Source organism: Falco peregrinus, chromosome 6 (assembly GCF_023634155.1).
Source record: "Falco peregrinus isolate bFalPer1 chromosome 6, bFalPer1.pri, whole genome shotgun sequence".
Classification (NCBI taxonomy): domain Eukaryota; kingdom Metazoa; phylum Chordata; class Aves; order Falconiformes; family Falconidae; genus Falco; species Falco peregrinus.
Window position 1 is genome coordinate 58135217 of NC_073726.1, and position 18516 is coordinate 58153732.

Genomic DNA, 18516 nt, shown 5'->3' on the forward strand with positions numbered 1-18516 from the left:
AACATGACCGCGTTGCTGCTGTCCCCCTTCCTCCTGGCCTGCTATTATTACACCTGTGATGGCTAGAGGCTCCTCGGAGTCCCCACTGCAGTGGCTTTGTGAAGGTGTAGCGCAGGCAGCCTGTGGGCCAGCTGCCAGGCCACACACAGCAGAGGCGGAGGAGAGAAGTGCAGGTAAATGAGAACCACCAGCATGAACCCGACGTGCCCACTGCGGGCGACGCACGCTCAGCACGGCTCTGAGGTACTCGCCACATAACACGACGCCACAACATGGCGCCACGGACCTTCCCGCCCAACACGCGCCGCAGCTCCCTCTGCGCATGCGCGACAGGCCGCGCGCGGTGCCGGAACTGTGGCGGTGAGGAAAACGGAAGTGGCGTCACGCGCGGGCGGAAGTGTGGCGCCGAGACACAGGAAGTTGGCCGCCGGCGGGGGGTACGCCGGCATGTCGGCCTCCCTGCTGCGGCGAGGCCTGGAGCTGCTGGAGGCGCCGGGTGAGCCCGCGGGGACCGGGGGCTGTGGGGGCGTGGAGAGGGTGATTCCTGGCGTGCGGCTCGGGTCACTCCGTCCCTCCTTCCGCTGCAGGCCGGGGAAAGGCGCCGCCGCGACTCACGGAGGGGCGGGACGGCCCCAGGGCGGCGGGCGCTGCGAGGCGGAGGAAGAGGGCGCCGGAGCCCCGCAGGAACAAGGCCACGGTCAAGGGCAGAGTCGTGAAGTCAGTGATAGGTGAGTCCCAGCCCACCTCCGGGGGAAGAGAGGCAGCTTTGCCGCCCTCCACAGCCCTCGCACCGGGTCCCCTTGTGGTGTCCCACAACCACCCTCCCGGTCGTTTGTATCCATCCCTTCCTATCCTTCTGGATGCCTTCTGGTGTCCCCGGCTTAAACACAGCCTGATCTGTGAACACGCCCCAGTTCCTGAGCTGTCTTTTTCTCCCGGGACTTTGCTGATCCTTCTCTGTCTCTCTCTGCATACTGCCTGGATGAGCAGCTGATGTGTTTTATCCCTCTCTTCTTTGTTCTAGAGGAGTATCATAAGAAGAAGGCTGTGAATCACTTGAGAGCAAACCTGCAGTACATGTTGAAGGGACAATTTGTTGCAAACAAAGCCATCACAGAACAAGTAAGACTGTCATTTCTGTTTGGGAGTCTGCTTCTGCTGAGGGACACAGGTGAATGGGAGTCATCCCCAGATCTTCCAGTTAGACCCTGTGCAAAGGAGTCAGGTTAAGCTTCTGGTTGCAAATGATCTTGAGGAATTTCTGTGTGCACTGGCAAATAACTTACTAAGCTTTAAACTCTTGTTGATATGTTGTCGCCTGTGATGTTTTCTGATACTAATTAAAATGTACTGACAGCTGTTGGCTTTTCTTAATTATCAAAGATCTTTCGTAGCTTCAGCTGGCAAAGAAGCCCTGGTTCAGACCTTCACCTTACTGTCTATTGACCTGGCCTTCTCTGTAGCTGCAGGCTGTTCAGCAAGGAACCAGATGTGCTGCTGGCTCACGTAGTAAGAATTTAATAGCACCTTGAATGATGTTTCTCATAACTTGAGAATTTAACCAGTGGTCTTCCCCAAAAGGTAGTCTCATGCCAGGATTTGTAGAGGAGAAGAGCTGACTCTGCTAGAATTTTGGGCTATCTTTATGAGATACAGGCTGTTAATTTACATAAAACAGTGGTTTAGGCAGTGTTTCTCAGGCTGGAGGTTGTGAAAGGAGGTGATAATATATTAGAAAATGCTGATGGAATTCAACCAACTTGTTGGGTTTTCAGGTTGTGTCATGGACAGACAGGATAAAATAAGGTCATAGTTTCAGAATATCTCTGTGACCTTACCAGAGAGTAGTTTTCCTATTTGACTCCAAATACCAAGTTGGTATTTGCTGTTGTCCCAGTGACCTGCTTTGATTAACATCGGTGATTGCCTCTCGACTTTTCTTTGAAGGTATTCGAGGTTATAGCAGGGTACTAGTAGAGTAGCAGAGATGTTGCAGGTGAGCTTGAAAATCACAGTTTTGTGGTTTGGTCTGGATAACAATGACTTATTTTTTTCCTTTTTTATTATCTGAAGGTTCTTGCTCAGAACAGAGGCAGGAAGGCCAAAGATCAGCCTCCAAAGAAGATGGCAAAGAAGAAGCCTGAGGGCACTGTCTTTACTGAGGAAGATTTCCGTAAATTTGAGAGAGAATACTTTGGGAGACCATAAACAACATGACAGGGATTCTTGCAGCTCCAGTCCTTCTGCAGCTTGAGTGCTCAGCATACAGAACTGGCTATTTTGTTGGTGTATTTGAGGTAGTACATCAGAGATGTGCATCTGTCAGGGTGGGCTTTAATGTCATACTTGCAGAGCAGCTCTGCATCTGTGCAGAACTTGTTACTGGCCAGCTAGAGCCATGGAGGTTCTCTTGGCTCTGAGATGCACTCTCTTTACAGTTATCTCCCTCCAGCCAACATGTCTTACATCCTTCATGTAGAAGGGTAGACCAAGCCGAATATAAATCTTGTTCCCCCGCCTTGGGATGTAGGCCTTCTGCCACCTGTGTTATTTGGCAGAGTGCATTTAAAGCACTGTATCTGAATGGAGAAATGTTTTGGACCAGCAGTAATAAACCATGAGAAGGGAAGGATGCTTTGAAAGACTATTAAACCTGAGCAGTCCTGCACTTTCTGTTCTTATTACAGCCTCTGTCAGGTTTCTCAGTCATTGTAAAAACTTTTCATATGTCATTTGATTAAATACTTGTTGCAGACACAGCCTCTCTTTGCCTTTGTAATAGTGATTAATTATGACAGGCTACGACTGATGGAGACAAACTGTGTCACTGTTCTGATCCAAGCATCCCTCTTTAGGATGACTCAGTTGTGTGAATGGCCTATCTGATTCATGTTGACACATGTATTTAATCTTCTTTCTGACATGCTCAGGCCTTCAAGGAGTGCAGGTTGGAATGGAGGTGACTCCTCTGTTTTGCTTACTTAGTCTCCCCTCTCCAAGGAAGACCTTTTACAGGGAGAAAGTTGTCCTTTGGATGCTTGTACCTGAGCCTCCCACTCAGGTTCAGCCACGCTAGGAGGGCAGCACTGCTGGGCGCTGCCTGCTCCTGTACCCAGGAGGGGTTGTGACCCAGGTGTTAGTCCCAGCAGAAAGTTAAAACCTTCTGAGCCAGAGGTTGTGGTGCTGGGTTGGAGGGATGTTTTTTCTATCGGACTGCTGCTAAATACCCGGTTGCAACAAATAGAAGGCCCGGCAGGTGGAAGTGTTGTTCCAGACGCTTCCTTGCTAAACCACTGTAAATGCGCTTCTGGGGAGCGCCTGCCACTGCCCTTGCCCGCCCCTTACCTAAGAAAATGGGAAATGTGTCCCCTTTGGGGAAAAAGAGGTAAGGAGAAGGACTAATGCTAAGCTTTGGTTAGACTCAGGAGTTGCTTACAAGGGGCTTGGCTGACATGGGCAGCAGCTGCTTAGATGTCAGCACTGGTGAGAATTTGGTATCCCTTCCCTGTTTTCTGATTGGAATTCCTGGTGCTGTCCTCTTGCTGCCTCTTTTGTGTTCTTTCCCTCTTGTCTGCATGGGAGGGAAGGTCACCCAGATGTATGAGGTCCAGACAAGGGAAATAGTGAACATACTGAAGTGTGTGTACTGGGAATTGTGTAATAGCATGTGGGAGGGGCTTTCTTGTAATAGGATCAAGTTCAACTATCTGCAGCCAAAAGTGGTAAATATAGAACAGTTCAAAGACCAATTCCCTTCTTTATCCATTTGTTCTTGCTCCCAAAATTTTAAAAAGTGTAAAAAAAGAGAATGCTTCTTTAAAGAATGAAAGCAATAGTGTTTGAAAAAGTGGTTGATCAAAAGGTGTATATACCACATGTCTCCTTAAAAACTCTACAGTCTGTGCCTGCTGTCGTGTATGTGAGCTGGTCTAACACATGCAACTCCATGTGGAGTTGTCATGGAGACAATTAACAGTGTGAAAAAGGTGGTTGTGCCACAACTTGAGTTTTGAAAGAGGTAGATTTCTGGGGTGATACTCCGTTTCAAATCCTCATCTTCAGTATTTGGTAGTTCCTTTGATCTTACAGAGGTCCTTCATGTCACCCCATGTGCCTCCTTTACCTGTTTCTCCTGCGCACCCTTGCTTCTGTGGTTGTTCAGTTCCTGGGCCCTTCTTTTGCAGGCTGAGGAAAGCAAAAGCCATCCTTTGTTGCTCCAGAAAGAAGCACTAGTAGGGTAATGTGGTTCACTCTGTACAAAACCCTGCTTGTTTGCTTACAAATGTAAGTAAACAGGAAAGCTGTTTTTTCAGAGTTAATGAGGAACTTTATAAAGTGGGGCCCAGAGCAGTTTTCCCCAAGGATAATAACACCTGGATCTGTGGAGTTTTAAAGCTAGATGGCAGCTCTCATTACTGGCTGGAAAGACTACCAGGGCCAACTAAAGTAATCAACATACTTCTTGTGGGCTGTATGCCATGAGGTATTACATTGTTGAAGAGGTTAAACCTACCTGACTGGATTTTGCCATCTGAAATCAAATTTGGTTGTACAGTAAACAGTATCCTTAAATAAATTATACTTTATTTTGCAGGAGAAAGGAAAAGCAAGCAGAATGAATGGGTGGCTCTATATAAACAATATTCTAGAAGGGCAAAGATCTGACATGTTCTAGCCTTGATTTTCCCTCTCCCTAGCAGAGCAGCAGCTCCTATGAAAGGACAGCAGTGCCACCTGCACACTGGGTAGATAAGGGCAAGACCTGAGGAGAATGTCTACAGGCTAGAGGAGAGAATGGGTACCAGCCTGTCGCATGTGCCTGGTGATAAGCTACAGCTAAACATCTCATACTCCCAGCTTTCTATGTTATGGTCTAGTCATGCCTAGAGCATGCCAGCTCCTCAACTGTACTGGGACCCCATGTAGTGGCTATCGTAGAGCAACCTGTGCCATCTCTCTGTTCCTTGCAGCCAGATTTTTCTGCCCCATGTAAGAGAAGAGGGGGTTAGGGAAGGAGCAGCTGCCACAGCTGCTTTTCCTAGCTGGCCTCCAACCTCTGGTTCCCATGCTGGAAGCTAACACACTGCAGCCCTCAACCCCTGGACCTGCTAGACAGCATTTCTCTCCAGCTTGCAGCAGCGCAGGGAGACATCCCGCTGCTGCAGGGTGAGCACCATGTGCTGGCTGAGCTCATCGGGCTTCTGGCTCGCTTCCCAGCTCTGCGACACCAGCTGAGCATCCTGCAGCAGAAAATAGAGGTAGCTGAGCTAGGGAAGAAGGAGGAGGGTGCCATCTTAGAGTGCATCCCCACCCACACACAGCAGGGAGTTGGAATGGGAGGCAGCAACAGCAGCAACTTTAATATAAATGCAAATAAAAGCTCTGGAGTGTTATTAATGTGGTAGAACCTTTCCAGGGAAATCGTTTAAAGAAGGCAGAATAGTTCCCAGATGCTCAGTGTTGAGCTAGCTTATTGTGAACAAGATTCATCAGGCCTGTTAATGGCCTATTGCTGCCTCATGACGTGAATGGAAAGCAAATAGGAAAATTTGTTTGGATGGGTACAAGCTGATGTAAGCCAATACAGCCTCTGCTGTATGAACAAGTCTTTAGTGTAGAAAGCAACAACAGCTAACACCAGCATTATATGTGTATCAGGAGAGGGCAGGACTGCAAGTGTAAACCAAGAAAAAACGTGTTTGCTCAGGACGCTAACGAACTTCTTGCCTTTGAAATGACATGGCAGTAAGAAATCTGGCTGCCAGTGAACAGAGACTGACTGTAAAACTTGCTTAGGCAAAGACGACTTAAAATGCTGAAAAAGCTGTGGAGGAAAAGTGGGGGGAAGGCTCTTAAAAAGTTTTGGCAATCTCAGCCTCTGGCTTCTTTTTCATAACTGATTTACACTTCAGTCTTTACCTACAACACTGATGGGCTCCTGAATATCCTGGGTAAGGAGCTGGTTATTGTAGAAGGTGTACAGCAGCAGCGCCCTCAGTAACTCACAAAAGAAAAGTTACAGCAAAAGGAAGTGTCTCATTTTGAGACAAGAATACCCATCAACTCAACTAAAAATGAGGAGTGTAAAAGAAGGCAGGCTGCCTCATGCCTGTTTGCAGCTCAAAACGTGGAACTCCAGCCAAGGCAGGCTGAAGGGTTAGTAGGTTTGAGATGGATTAAAGGTTTGCATGTCTATCCATAGTTACATTAAATAGGATTAACAGTGCCAACCACTAATGGTGTGGGCAGGGGAAATAAAAAGCATGACGGTTGCTCTGCAGCTGTCTACAGGGTTACATGCACCTTTTTCTGAACGAATTAGCTGTTGGCAGGGCTAACCAGTAATCTAGCCAAGCTGGTCTGTCCTGAGCTGCACCGTGTGTGTGCCAGCAAGATCATTTATCTCTTTTAATGGGAGGCAAAGACTAGGTCTTTTTCTCTGCCTGCCTGCGCACTGCAATGAAAATGCAGAGGAGTTACAGATTTAGCCAATTCTCTGCCCTATATAAATTAAGCTGACATGTCTGCTGCACTTGAAACTTGCTCCCTGCCATTTCTTAAAAGGGTGTGTATGTATAAAAGAGGAAAAAAGCAGCTGAAGGAGAAATGAGAGATGGCTAGCCATTACTTGGAGAACATGCACCCACGTAATAGGGAAATTGGAGTTTGTGGGTAGGGCTAGCTTCATTCAGTGGCTTGTGACACTGCATGAATGCACTGAAAATAATGCAAAGACAGCATACCTGGGATACCTGAGCAGCCAAAATAGTACTGCCTAGGTCAGGGGACCAAACTCCTCTGTTAATTCACAAGGCCCAACCTGTAGGCCTGAAGCATTTCAATGGGAAATTCAGCAAAGAGTGAGCTTGTTTGGCTCAGCAAGGGATGCTCATGGTAAGACCCCAAGACTGTCTTTGTACTGGAAATGAAATGCAGCAGGAGGGTAGATGCTGGACTGCATGGCAGGGCTGTGAATACAGCAGGAGGACATAGAGGAATTTGTGTTATGGTTGTCTCCAGAAGCTATTTGAACTGTATTAGGAAAAAATCAGCATGCAAAAGGTGGAAATTATGCCTATAGAAAGGACAATATAGATCCTGTTGATTCTGAAGCCTAAGCCTATGGAAAGATAAAGAAAACTACTGTTATTCTGGAAAATTTATAGATTTCCCACAACAAAAAAAGGTTTTCTGAATCAGGAACAGATGTAGTAAGTGGAGAAGAAGGGTGGCTACCCAACAGCAAGGGCTGAGAAAGCAAGGGACGTCTTAAAACAGAGAAAGTATATGGATATCTCAAGAACAGAAGCTGAACCCTACCTAAAGAAAAGGTGAGGCAATACTTAACAAGGCTGTGGGAAATGTGGGTGAGACAAGAAATGTATTTTTTTCAGGAGGCATATGACTGCTCTCTGGAAACAACATGGCTTGGGGGCCAGGGGAGAGGGGGCTGTGACTGGACTGCCTACCACTCTATGAAATGGTTTTGATCAGAATAACCCTTTTTTCTTTCTTTTTCTTCCTACCAGTCCAGCTCAGGAGTGCTGGGGGAGCATTCACCTCCCAAAGGACAGCCTGTCCTTGCAGCTATTTCTGGGCTTTCTGCCAGGGCAAAATCTATTTGGAAGATTTTATCATCATTCTTTCTTCATCTTCTAAAGCTGCAACTGGGGGGTTATTTTTGTAAGCATGCTGCAAAGGTGCATCTGGTTCTTCATGCAGGCATGTGGAGAAGTTGTCAGTGGTGGTGGTTTCCTCTTTTCATTTGCAAAGCGAAATGCAAGCACTTGGTTCTCTCTAAAGGCAGAATGAAGAGGAAGGTAGTTATAAGTATCATTGTATAACAGCAGAAACAAGCTTGTGAAAAGAAGCCATATGTTGTCAGAGCAGCTTTGTGAGACGTGAACCACTGGGAGTTGTTTGGTTATGTATGGAAGTACTGGAGTCCTGCTTACTATGAAGTGCAAAATGGGCTAAGGGATCAGGAGCCTGAGGGTCATGCACACTCTGTGTGTGAAGTCCACTTTACTGCCCTTAATTCAGAGGAAATATAATTGAACCAGAAATCCCATCAGCCATGCCAACTTCAGATTCAAATAGGTTTTATATAATATAGATTGAGGGAACTCTGCTGTTTCCATGTATGTAGAAGAACTGGGCTCCTCTGAGTGTAGGTAAATCCTGCGTTTTATGCACTAGTCTATTTCTGGACATGGTATTATTGCACTGTACACAAGCCACAAGGATTCGATTAAAGCACATTTGTTCAGAGAGGCTGTGAGAAAAAGAAGACAGCTCCTGCAGTTTGCAAAATGTAAAATCAGTCACCAGCCAGGAGGCTATTAGACTTTTTCTGCTACAGGCTGGAGTTTGTTATGTGACAGTGTCCTCAGTGTTCCTTGCCTCCTGTGGCGGGCTGAACAAGCTGCTGGGATGCAGAGCCAAGTGGTGTGATGCTGGCTGTGCCTAACACAAGCCTGGAGGAAAGGTCTAAATGGAAAATGCCAAGGAAGAGCCAATCCTAATCTCCAGCCTGTGTAAAATCTTAACTAAGTTACTATGTATGGAAACATGGCGTCATTTCAGCAAGCGTTGCATAAGGTTGCTATATCGGATGCCTCTGCAAAGCTGCAAGCTCAGAGCCTCAGCAAATCATAATGACACCAACAGCTCTAAGAGCAGATTTCTGGTTCTCCTGCAAGGAAGGAGTCCTATAAAACGTGGATACAGGGCAGAGAGCAAAGCAGCACAGATGCGTCACGCATTCCTGTCTCCTGTTCCAGCTCTGATCTTCCTTGCCTGGAGTGAGTATAATTTGGTAAACTGGAGGTACATACTCTCTGGAGGGCTGTAGAAACCAAAATCATGTATTTACTGGCCAGCACAGACACTGCCTCGTCTGTCTGCAGAGCATGGGCTCAAAGAAAAATTGATAAATTGATTTTAGTCAGAACTGGCTCACAGACAGCCCTGCCATGGGGTGGGGTTGGGGTGGGGGGTAAATGTGCTGACAGTTTTTCCAGGCTTTGGGTAAGCTGAGTAAGGGCTGCAAAGTACACCCACTGCCCCACAGCCTGGGCTGCTGCCAGGCTTAAGCAGAAGTTGCGATGGCTCAAAGGGAAGCGGAGGTGCTTGCCCTGTGGCTGGAAAGGGGCATGGTTCTGGGGAAAGGAGGGGTTTGCCCTGCACAGACAAGCCACTTGCTTATACACTCACGTGAGTTGCCATGTTCTCTGCGGCTCAGCTGAGACCACACGTTGTCACCTCAGGTGCAGATTTGATCCATCAAGGGAGACTGTCCTGCTCATTGGGCTTTACTGCCTCTAATTATCCCCATCCCCAGCCTGGCAGGTCCAGCTGATCTGAAAGAAACCTGTTAGGCTGCTCTACCTACCAAAACAAAACACTCCCTTGTCCTTGCATGCAGTCACCGGCAAGTTCTGGAGAACAAAGCGGCACTTAAGCAGGACCTCGATGTGCCTGCAGTTTGCAGAGCGTCCCATTTATACAGCGCGTAGTAGTCAAAGCACTTGCCCAGGCAGTGAGCGATGGGGCAGATACTCCCCATGAAGGTGAGGGGTCTAGGCTGAGACCACTCCACAGGAAACTTGCAGTCTCACGAAAGCCAAGATGAGGGTCTTAGTTACCCACGTACCACTTCCAATGTGGCATGAGCCCCAACTCCTGACAGGGCATCGTTGTGCTGTACTGTAAACAGCACACCCACGTCACCCAGGCACGAGCTGTAAGCACAGACAGGTCAAGTCACCACCAAGGGCCCGGCCCGCTCTGCCCTCCCTGCCAGCGAGCAGCTGCCGGCTGCCAGAAGTTCATCTGCCCGCTGGAGGAGCCTTCCCACAGCAGGTCCCAGAGCGCAAGGCCGTTACCCCCATCACCCTTCGGCTAACGGCTCGGGCAACAAATAGGGCTGCAGGACTGCAGCCCTGACTTGAGGATGTAAGGAGCCTGAGTGTCAGAAACCAGGACCCCTGCGAGGCTGCAACTGGACAATTTCCCAGTATCACTAGGGACTTTTTTCCCTCCCCATCCCAGCACTACCTGGAGCCCAGCGCTGGCCAACGCCAGGCCTGAAGCTCTGCCTGCATCCACCAGCCAGGCTGGGGCATGCAGGTGTCTGAGCAGGGCAGCTTTCTGGGTTGTGTCAGTGCAAGTGAGAAGGAATTTTAACTCCTTGGGGAAGGATGTGCACATCCACATGCCAAAGCAGGTTCCAGCAGGCCAAGCAGGGATTAGGTGCTGCCAAATGTGGGTACCAGCAGCCAACACCCCCCCACCCTCCCACAATGATTAAAAATGGCACATTGCAAATCCTGAAGCTTCTTTTAGCAGAATATGGCCACGCTGGATGTGGAACTCCCTCAAATGTTCAGACCCTCACTGAACTACAACCAACCACAACAACCATTTCCTTGCAGTGAGTGGCTATAGACCTACCCATTAACAGAAGAGCACTAATTAATATCTACAGGTAGAAGCCACCCTGCTACACAGGCTCCTACCTGTCTCACGTTGGTGTTCAAGTTCTCTGCACCATGTGACAGACACCGTCACAGCAGGCTTAGGGGTTTTTTCTCCCCATTCCATCTTTTCTGTTGCCATGCTCCAGCGTTAACTCACCACAGCCCCGCGCGCTGTCAACAACCCCTGCCCACATCACTGGCACACACTGCTCCAGCACACCAGCACCTTCCGTTTACGTTTACACCTCCAAATTTGACTCTCCAGTGGCCGACTCGAGAAACCAAGTCTTTCAACACTTTGGTACACAGACACCTTCCATCATGAAGAGCAACAGGAGTAACCTCACCCACGTGCCCCAATTCACCTACTGGTGTGAAGATACCACTTTCACAACTGATGTTTTAGTACCCAGCCCCATTCACCTACTTCAGAATATTGAGACTGTAAAAAAAAAAACAAAACACACAAAACCACCAAACAACAAAAACTCCTCCCACCATGGTCTTCGTGGTCTTTTACTGACCTTGTTATCTTTTTATCATCTGATCTTCTATAGACCCTTCTTTGCTGTTGACTCAGGGCATCTCAGTACAATACTACCCTGTAAATTTTAAGTGAGCAAGAAGCCACCTGAGTCACTGTTACTAAATAAAGATCCCAAGCACCCTGTGCACTGGGCAACGCATCCCACTGCCTGGTGGAACAGGCAGCATGCAACAGTTCCAAGCTGTATTCCCCTCTGAAGACACGAGCAGCGCACCCAATAGCTCGTTGGGTTTCCACACAGTGGAAGTGATGCTTTTGCAAGTACCCAATTAGCCCACACCAGAATTGCAAGTTTACTATAAAATAATTTATTAGACAGCAATACACATTTTAGCAGCAAGCTTATATACATGCACATAAAAACAGCCGACTACCCTACTCGGGGACTCTAGCTCTTTTGCCCTTGGCCTTGCGGACCTCTTCAATCAGATCTTTCAAGTACTGAATTTCCTTACTAAGGGAATCTGCTTTCTCCTTCAGGGCCTGATTCTTCTGCTCCAACTCTCTGCACTCCCCAGACAGCGCCTCCTGTTCTGCTCTCTTCTTCTGCCGGTAACGTGTGGCAGCTGTCTTATTCTGCTCCATCTTTTTCAATTTCTTATCTATTTTCTTTTCTCCTTTTATCTTTGCTGGCACTACCTTCTCTGCAGGATGATCATATGGTTTGGACCGCACAGAGCCACAGCTGGCATCTGCAGGGAACTGGTTGTCATTGGGGGATCCAACTGAATTGGCAGGACTATGTTGGGGTGTCCCCAGGTAGGAGTCTGGGCTCATGCATATTCCACTATCATCAGAATGGTTCTCCTCCTCTTTCTCGGACTTGGTGATCACTACCACAAAGGTGGGGGCCTCCTGTTTTCTTTCTCCTTCCAGAACATCCACTTCACTACCTAATTCTAAACTAAACGAGTGGTCTGGAGTAGAAGTCAGAGACCCTGGGGAGAGGGGAAAAGACCAAAGGGAAGCCAATGGGGCCATTGGATCTGCTCCAATTGGAGATTCAGGGAGATGGGCAATTAGGTCAGTTATCAGTGAAGGTTCTTTGCTGTGAAATTCCTGGATGGTAGGGTTAAATAGGAGATCACACGTGTCTTCCAACGTGGCCATCAGCTCGTCTGGTGAGACGGTGGCTTCCAGATGTTCCATACCTAACAGGGCATCAAAATCAAATTCCTTCAGATCCATCTTCTCCACCATCCACTCCATGCCAGAGAAGGCATCCTCTGCACAATAAAGAGAAGATTACCAGTTCAGCTGAACAGCCACCAATGCAATTCAAGCTTCTGAAGATAACCGAGCAGCTCACACCTTTTAACATCTTTCCCTCTCATATCAATATGAAAAAATTCAATCATGAGGGGGGGAAAAATCCCCTGCCATTTAGCTGCAGAAGACTACAGGGTACAATGTAAGCTGTCAGCTGTTCCAACATTCCATCCCTCTTACTTGAGACCAGAAGAATTCAGGGCCATTTGAAACATACAGCCATGCTCATTTCTTGTGACCTCTGCCAGGGAGCAGTACCGTAACAGCTGGTATGTTATTAAAAGGGCAACAGAAGTATCACTTTACCATATGCCAGTCCAGCAACCAGCAATTCTGTATTGTGTAAGCAGCGCAGTACACATGCACAGAGATATGCATGTGAGGTTGCCTACGCCTTTGTGAAAGCTTAGCAACTTCATTTTTTAATCAGAACGTTAGTAAACACATTATGATTATGTGCCATTTAATTGCTGCATTTCATGCAAGTAAGTAATACCTTACCCTGGCTGCTATCTATGGTGTTGCCTAAACTGTCCACAGCAAGCCAATTGGAGGAGACTGCCTTAGCCTTGTCGCTGGAGAACCCATGCGAACCGAGGGGCTCGGCCACCTCCAGGTAGTCATCTAGGAGTCCCAGACTTTCCTCAGCCACCGAACACGGCTGGCTGAAGGGGGATAATGAATCCCCCAACAGCATCTCGTTGTTCAAGAGGCTCATCTTCGACAGTTTTTAATGCTTTGATGGTGAAGGATGTAGACAAGTAGAGGGTCTTTTTGTCGACTACAGCAATGCTGCTGTGCGGTGCCTTGAAAAACCTGCGAACAAAACTTTAATTCATCAGCACTTGTTTGACCAACATAGTACCTTTTCAACAGCAATACCACCTCAGGAAGTATGGTGGTACTTTCTAGGCTTGTCCAACTTCTCCATTTTCGGGATTGCTCTCTGCCTCCACAACATCATCTCTGCGCTTTTCTGACTTCTTCCTACTGGCTCGCCAGGGCCAGCCACAGGTGCGAGCCTCCGGCCGCGCCACCCGGCTCCCGGCTCCCTCATGCCGGCTCCCTCAGGCCGCAGCGCGGGCACGGCCGCCGGCCCCACCCACCCGCCGTGACTCACGCCCACGCCGGCAGCCGCAGCCATTTCGCGATCCTGCCGCATCCTCCTCCCCACCCCCGGCAGCGGCCGCCATTTTGTGTCTTGCCACGTTTCCACCGGGGCTCCAGCTCAGGGCGCCTCAGGCTGCCGCCCAGGCTTCGCATGGCCCAGCCGTGCCGAGAACCCGGGAGGCAGCGGTGGAGACGCGGTGGGAAAAGGACAGCGGACCTCTCCGAAACGAGCTGACGGCAACAGGGCGTCTGGGTGAGAAACCGAATCCAGTGTCAGACATTTTCCAGAGGCTTATGAAACCTCTCCAGATCATCGGGGAGACTTAACGCTACGGTATTACACGGAGTACAGTACTGCTGCCAGGTTACGAGCAGCCCCCGTTTATCTTAACTCGGGGACGATACACCAGATGGTATTTACGCTCTCAGAACCCCGGTGTCTCCAATACCCCCATTTCCCGAAGCTACAGAAACACGCTCCCACGCGGGGTGTGGGTACACCCTCCATAGAGAGGTACTGCTCTTACACCCACGAAAATTCCAGCGAATGGAAGATTCTCGGACATTTAGGAATTGGAGTTGTGTTTATGGAGAACACAGTAGTTTCTCGTAATGTGTTCTGGAATGGCATTTCCTGCTGTTTCTGGCACCCGCCGCCCCGGGGAAGTTGAGCCCCACAAGGATGCCTCCCCCCCGATCTTTTCTTTCCCAGCAGATACCACCCATTACCATACGGGTGATAAACACAGCCTCGAAGCCCACTTAAAAGGGGTAAGAGTGCGACTAACGCCACACAGGAGTGGTAACCCCCATGCCTGGCACACAGTACTCACGCCATGGTTGCAGATGCCGGGGATGTGCCGAGGCCGCCGCCGCTGCTGCTGCGCCTGCTGCACTGGCCGATGCCGCCGCTGGCCCTGCCGCCCTTAAAGAGCCATGGCGGCCCGGGGAGGGGAGGCTGCTCCGGTCCGCGCCGCGCGGGAAGGCGTTGCGCGTACACGCACTAGGACAACCTCTATTTTCGGCAACAGACACACAATGCGGTGGCACCGCCTGCGTGCCGCGCTTATATAGGAACCGCCTGAAGCAAAACAAGATCCGACTGTGAGGTATCCTTCCGCCAAGCGTCACCTGCCTCTCCCAGCGCCCGCCGGCCTGTAACCTAGCTTTCTGGGCTTCTCTCGTGTCAGTCTGCTGCGAATTAAACGCAGGAACCGCCGGCAAAAGCTACCGCTCCACGACGGGGCAGAGGCGGAGGGACTACATGGTGTACATCCGCGTCGGCGGCCTCCCCGCGAGGCGAACCGCGTCACGTGATCTGAGCAGTTGAGGACGCTCCCCCCGCCCCTCCCGCGAGGAGCTTTGGCGCCGGAGGGGGGGGAGCTGTTCAACCGCCAACAAAGACGGGGCGCTCGCTTAGCAGGCGTCACGCAGATCGCCACGTGGGAAGGGGGGTGCTCATTGGCTAGAGGCGAGTTGCTCACGTGCACTGTGCGCTGCCATTGGCCAGGGTCCGAAGGAAGCCAGATGCTGAGGGGAAGGCGGGGGGGGAGCGGCGAAGAGCGCAGGGGCCGGGAAATGGCGTCTGGGGCGGGAGTGGGGGCTGCGCCCCCTTACCACAGTCCTGTGCTGTCGCTGACTTGTCCCTCTCGAAACAGGACGTGTTCCCCCTTTTAATTTCCAACGGCCTTTTTTCTTCGCCACACGAAGTCTTGCCGAGGCCAAGCCGGAGCTGGCAGCTGCTGCTCAGGCCGAGGTGCTGGCACGGTTCCTCTGAAGCGCTGAGGCGGGGCGCCGCCATGGCTTCCTGCTCCCGCAGATAGTGTCGGCCCAGGGCCGCGTCGCCTTCCCTCCCTGCCTGCCTCACGCATGCAGCGCTTAGATTATGGCTGCTTCGAGGCGTAGGCTGTTTGTGTGTATGGTGGCATCTGTGTCTGACCTGTGCCTGCCGGCTTTGCAGCAGCCCCGGCACAGTATCAGCCTGGAGTTGTTCATGCGGAGCTTTGCTGGAGAGCCATGTTGCTGAGCAGCCGAGAGCATGAGTCTAATTAGTGACTTCAGCCTATGCAAGAGCTGAAAATGAAGCTGGTTATTTCCCAGCTGAGGAACAAGAACTTCCTCTCCTACTATGCAGTTTCACACTTACACAGTTGCTTTTCTGTTCTCTGTGCAGACTTTACTCTTGACTGATGTCAGCATTGATGGATCACTAAAGTGCAGTTTCACATTATGTTTTACTGATCTAAATCGACTTTCTGCTAGGAAAGAAGGCAGCCCTCCCTCCTCCCCCACCCTATTCCTGGCTATACAGTTCCACCAGCTGGTCTGGCCCTTAGTAAGCCAGCTAACCCAGCAGGAAACTCAGGGGGGTAAACAATTTTCTACTGGTTTCAGTCCCTTCATCATTTCACTCACATCAGACAAGCTTTGGCCAGCTCTGGTGAGCTGGGAAGATTGGTGCCTGTGTGCTTTTCTCATTGTGTTTGTTATCCAGCTTCAAACAGTTGTTTTTCTATGTTGCCATCAGCTCTGAGAACTGCGGTGAATCTTTGCTTGTTCAATCATCATCCTGCAGGTCAAATTGCTCTCCACTATGTCTGCAAAATGCTCCGCTATTTTCTCTAATACAACTATCTTTAAGTTAGGGCCTCAATAGTATTTTGTAAAGCCACAGCCTTCACCGAGTTTGCTCAGGTGTACCTGCCTGGCACTTACTAAACAACTTGACTGATGATTTGCGAGGACAGGTGTGACCCAGTTTCTACTTTTAGCAGTCTGATGTTACCATCATCCCTACAGAGTATGTCATTCCACATCTGTAAACTGAACACTAGCTGCTGAATGAAAAAAGCGATTTTTCCTCCATGTTGGTTTGTTGTGGGGGTTTTTTTTGGTTGGTTGTTGGTTTTGGGGGGGGGTTGATTGCTTTTTTTTTTGGGGGGGGGGGATGTGTCTAGAAGCAAGCACAGATTTTGGAATGAGTCAGTAAAATGGAGGAGGCAAAGAAAAATGTGCTCCAACGCCAGAAAACACCACAACAGCAACTGAGTGATCTGATAAATACACTATGGAGCAGGCAGATCTTGCTTCAAAGCGAAGTTTAGAGAATGCGGCAGTTTTTAAAGTAGCCAAGTGGGTGATTGGCTGGGTGGCTGGGTGGACAGCATCTTCATGTCCTCACTGGCTAAGGGAGAGCTCTCACATTCCCTGCCATGCCTGCTTGCCCCTCCTTTAAGTGAAAAGAGTGATTGTACAACCATAATCATAGCTAAATAAACAGAAATGCTATGCACACCCAATCCTTAATCTTGAAAAGATAATTATAGATTTCACTGAAAGGACTCTGGGTATGTGCAAGAAAGAATCATGCAAGCAAAAATGAAATATGCACTGAGGAACTTAACCCAGATCTGCCTGTTTCCTAGCTGCATGGTTTCCATTTTGGGTGTAAACTTAATGTGGAAATTTGCCTGCGTTATGAGCTCGAGATGGAAATTTTTTAACAATCCCCAGTCCAAAAAGTGAAATCAAGTAACCAGAAGCCAGTCATTTAGTGAACAGCATATTTTTTCCCCATTTCCTGAAGGACTGCAGAATTACTGTTGTTACATAATATCATGAGCTATATCCCCGATTCATTTATAAATCATCTCTCTGCATTTACACATATTACATCAGAAGTTTTTCCTTGGTGGCTAGAGTTTTTGACTGAGGTAGAAGACACTTCTCTAAGCCCAAGTAACAATTCCTTGGGAATTTTTGTACAAATAAAAAAAAAATTACGAGTCTTTTCTATGCAGAGAACTACTAGCTACCCACTACTAACTCAAAAGTGTCTAAAAAGTGTTCCTTTCCAGTATTACAGAATAGATTTGCAGCTCAGAGATTGAGAAGAAAATTGAATTTACAGTGTAAAAAAGGTAGTTTCTGCATGAAGATTAATTTGTGTGCATGGTCAGTGAACTTCTGCTGACACGTTAACAGTTTTAGCACTGTGGATGTTATCTTCCTGCCCTGGGTGCCATACCTCAGCAAAGAGAGCTCCTGTGATAGGTAAGCTCCATCCTGACCCAGAAGCAAGGAGCCAGCCACCGGCAAAAGGAGCTGCTCATGCAGAGCTCACTGCAGGATAGAGGCCAAAGTGACCTTGCTGGGAAGTGATGAACTGCCCTGAATAAATACAGCACTGCAGAAAGCCACCTCCGGCCAAACAGCAGCACCAGGGTGTGAAAAACGAACATTCCTCCTTCATTAAGATGGAAGGTCAATATATGTGGGGGTTTGTTTGTTTGTTTGTTTGTTTTTTTAAGTTAAAGTTGCAAAGGCAAAGAGGTTTTCTTCTTCCACCCGCAAGTATACAGGAGATAAACATGCTGAATGCTATGTTATTAAGTACACAAAAGACAGGGAGGACGTAAATGTTTCCATAGTAACATCTCCTTGCACAGCCTACACAGTCTGTATAGGATGCTCTCAGGGACTGTCAGTGGGGGTGAAATACTCATGGGCCTCTGTAGCAGGGGATCAAAGTGTGTGTGTGTGTGGAGTATATATTGCTGGGGCCAGGGAGGTAAACAGCAAAAGTAACAGAGATAGAGGTATTTGTTTATTTGTTCTTTCCTGGAGTGCTGGGAAAGCCACAGCCAGGGAGAAGGGCTGGCAGATGCTGCATCAGGAGGGTGCACAACCCCCATGGTGGCACTGGGCAGGCAGCTTTGGGCCCCCGCTGAGCCTCAGTGCCCTGGAGAAGGGACGAATGGGCTTTTGGCGGGCACTGGGCCCTGCTGGGGTGGCTGGGGAGGAGGGGTCATTGCCTGCTTTGCAGAAGGATGGGTGTGAGGGCAAACCCCAAGGGGATTCTTGTGATAATTTCTGTCCTTTGAACCTTCCATCACAAGGGACAGGAAGCCTTACTCCACACTTCAATGAGCAAATCATTTCCAGAGACCAGCAGGAATTTTTCTGGGAGACAAAAGTGCCAAGGGAAAGACAATGGGGAAATGAGGCAAAGCAGCTAGACGTTCTGAGCAATTTTGAGGGAGAACTACCTACAACCTCTATAGCACAGGCTAATTTGCAGTGCTCAGTTGCTTCTCTCCTCATGTGGCA

The 18516-nt window shown here is 49.0% G+C and overlaps 2 protein-coding genes and 1 long non-coding RNA gene across 3 annotated transcripts; 1 reads left to right on the forward strand and 2 right to left on the reverse strand.

The window, feature by feature from the left end:
- Positions 1-352: 352 nt before the first annotated feature.
- RPS19BP1 (ribosomal protein S19 binding protein 1) lies at positions 353-2759 on the forward strand. Its single transcript, XM_005232927.4, has 4 exons — positions 353-496; positions 588-728; positions 1025-1122; positions 2074-2759. Exons 1-4 carry the CDS (start codon positions 448-450, stop codon positions 2206-2208), a joined length of 423 nt encoding a protein of 140 aa, XP_005232984.1. The 5' UTR covers positions 353-447; the 3' UTR covers positions 2209-2759.
- Positions 2676-9688, reverse strand: LOC129784808 (uncharacterized). The gene is made up of 2 exons (XR_008747910.1): positions 9217-9688; positions 2676-7797 (listed from the first exon to the last, which is right to left on the reverse strand). It is a non-coding gene; the product is annotated as an uncharacterized LOC129784808 (long non-coding RNA).
- Positions 9689-11313: 1625 nt separating this feature from the next.
- On the reverse strand, positions 11314-14704 carry ATF4 (activating transcription factor 4). Its single transcript, XM_005232908.4, has 3 exons — positions 14241-14704; positions 12799-13113; positions 11314-12254 (listed from the first exon to the last, which is right to left on the reverse strand). The coding sequence occupies exons 2-3, from the start codon at positions 13013-13015 to the stop codon at positions 11404-11406; spliced, it is 1068 nt and encodes a 355-aa protein (XP_005232965.1). The 5' UTR covers positions 13016-13113; positions 14241-14704; the 3' UTR covers positions 11314-11403.
- Between the last annotated feature and the right edge of the window lie 3812 nt (positions 14705-18516).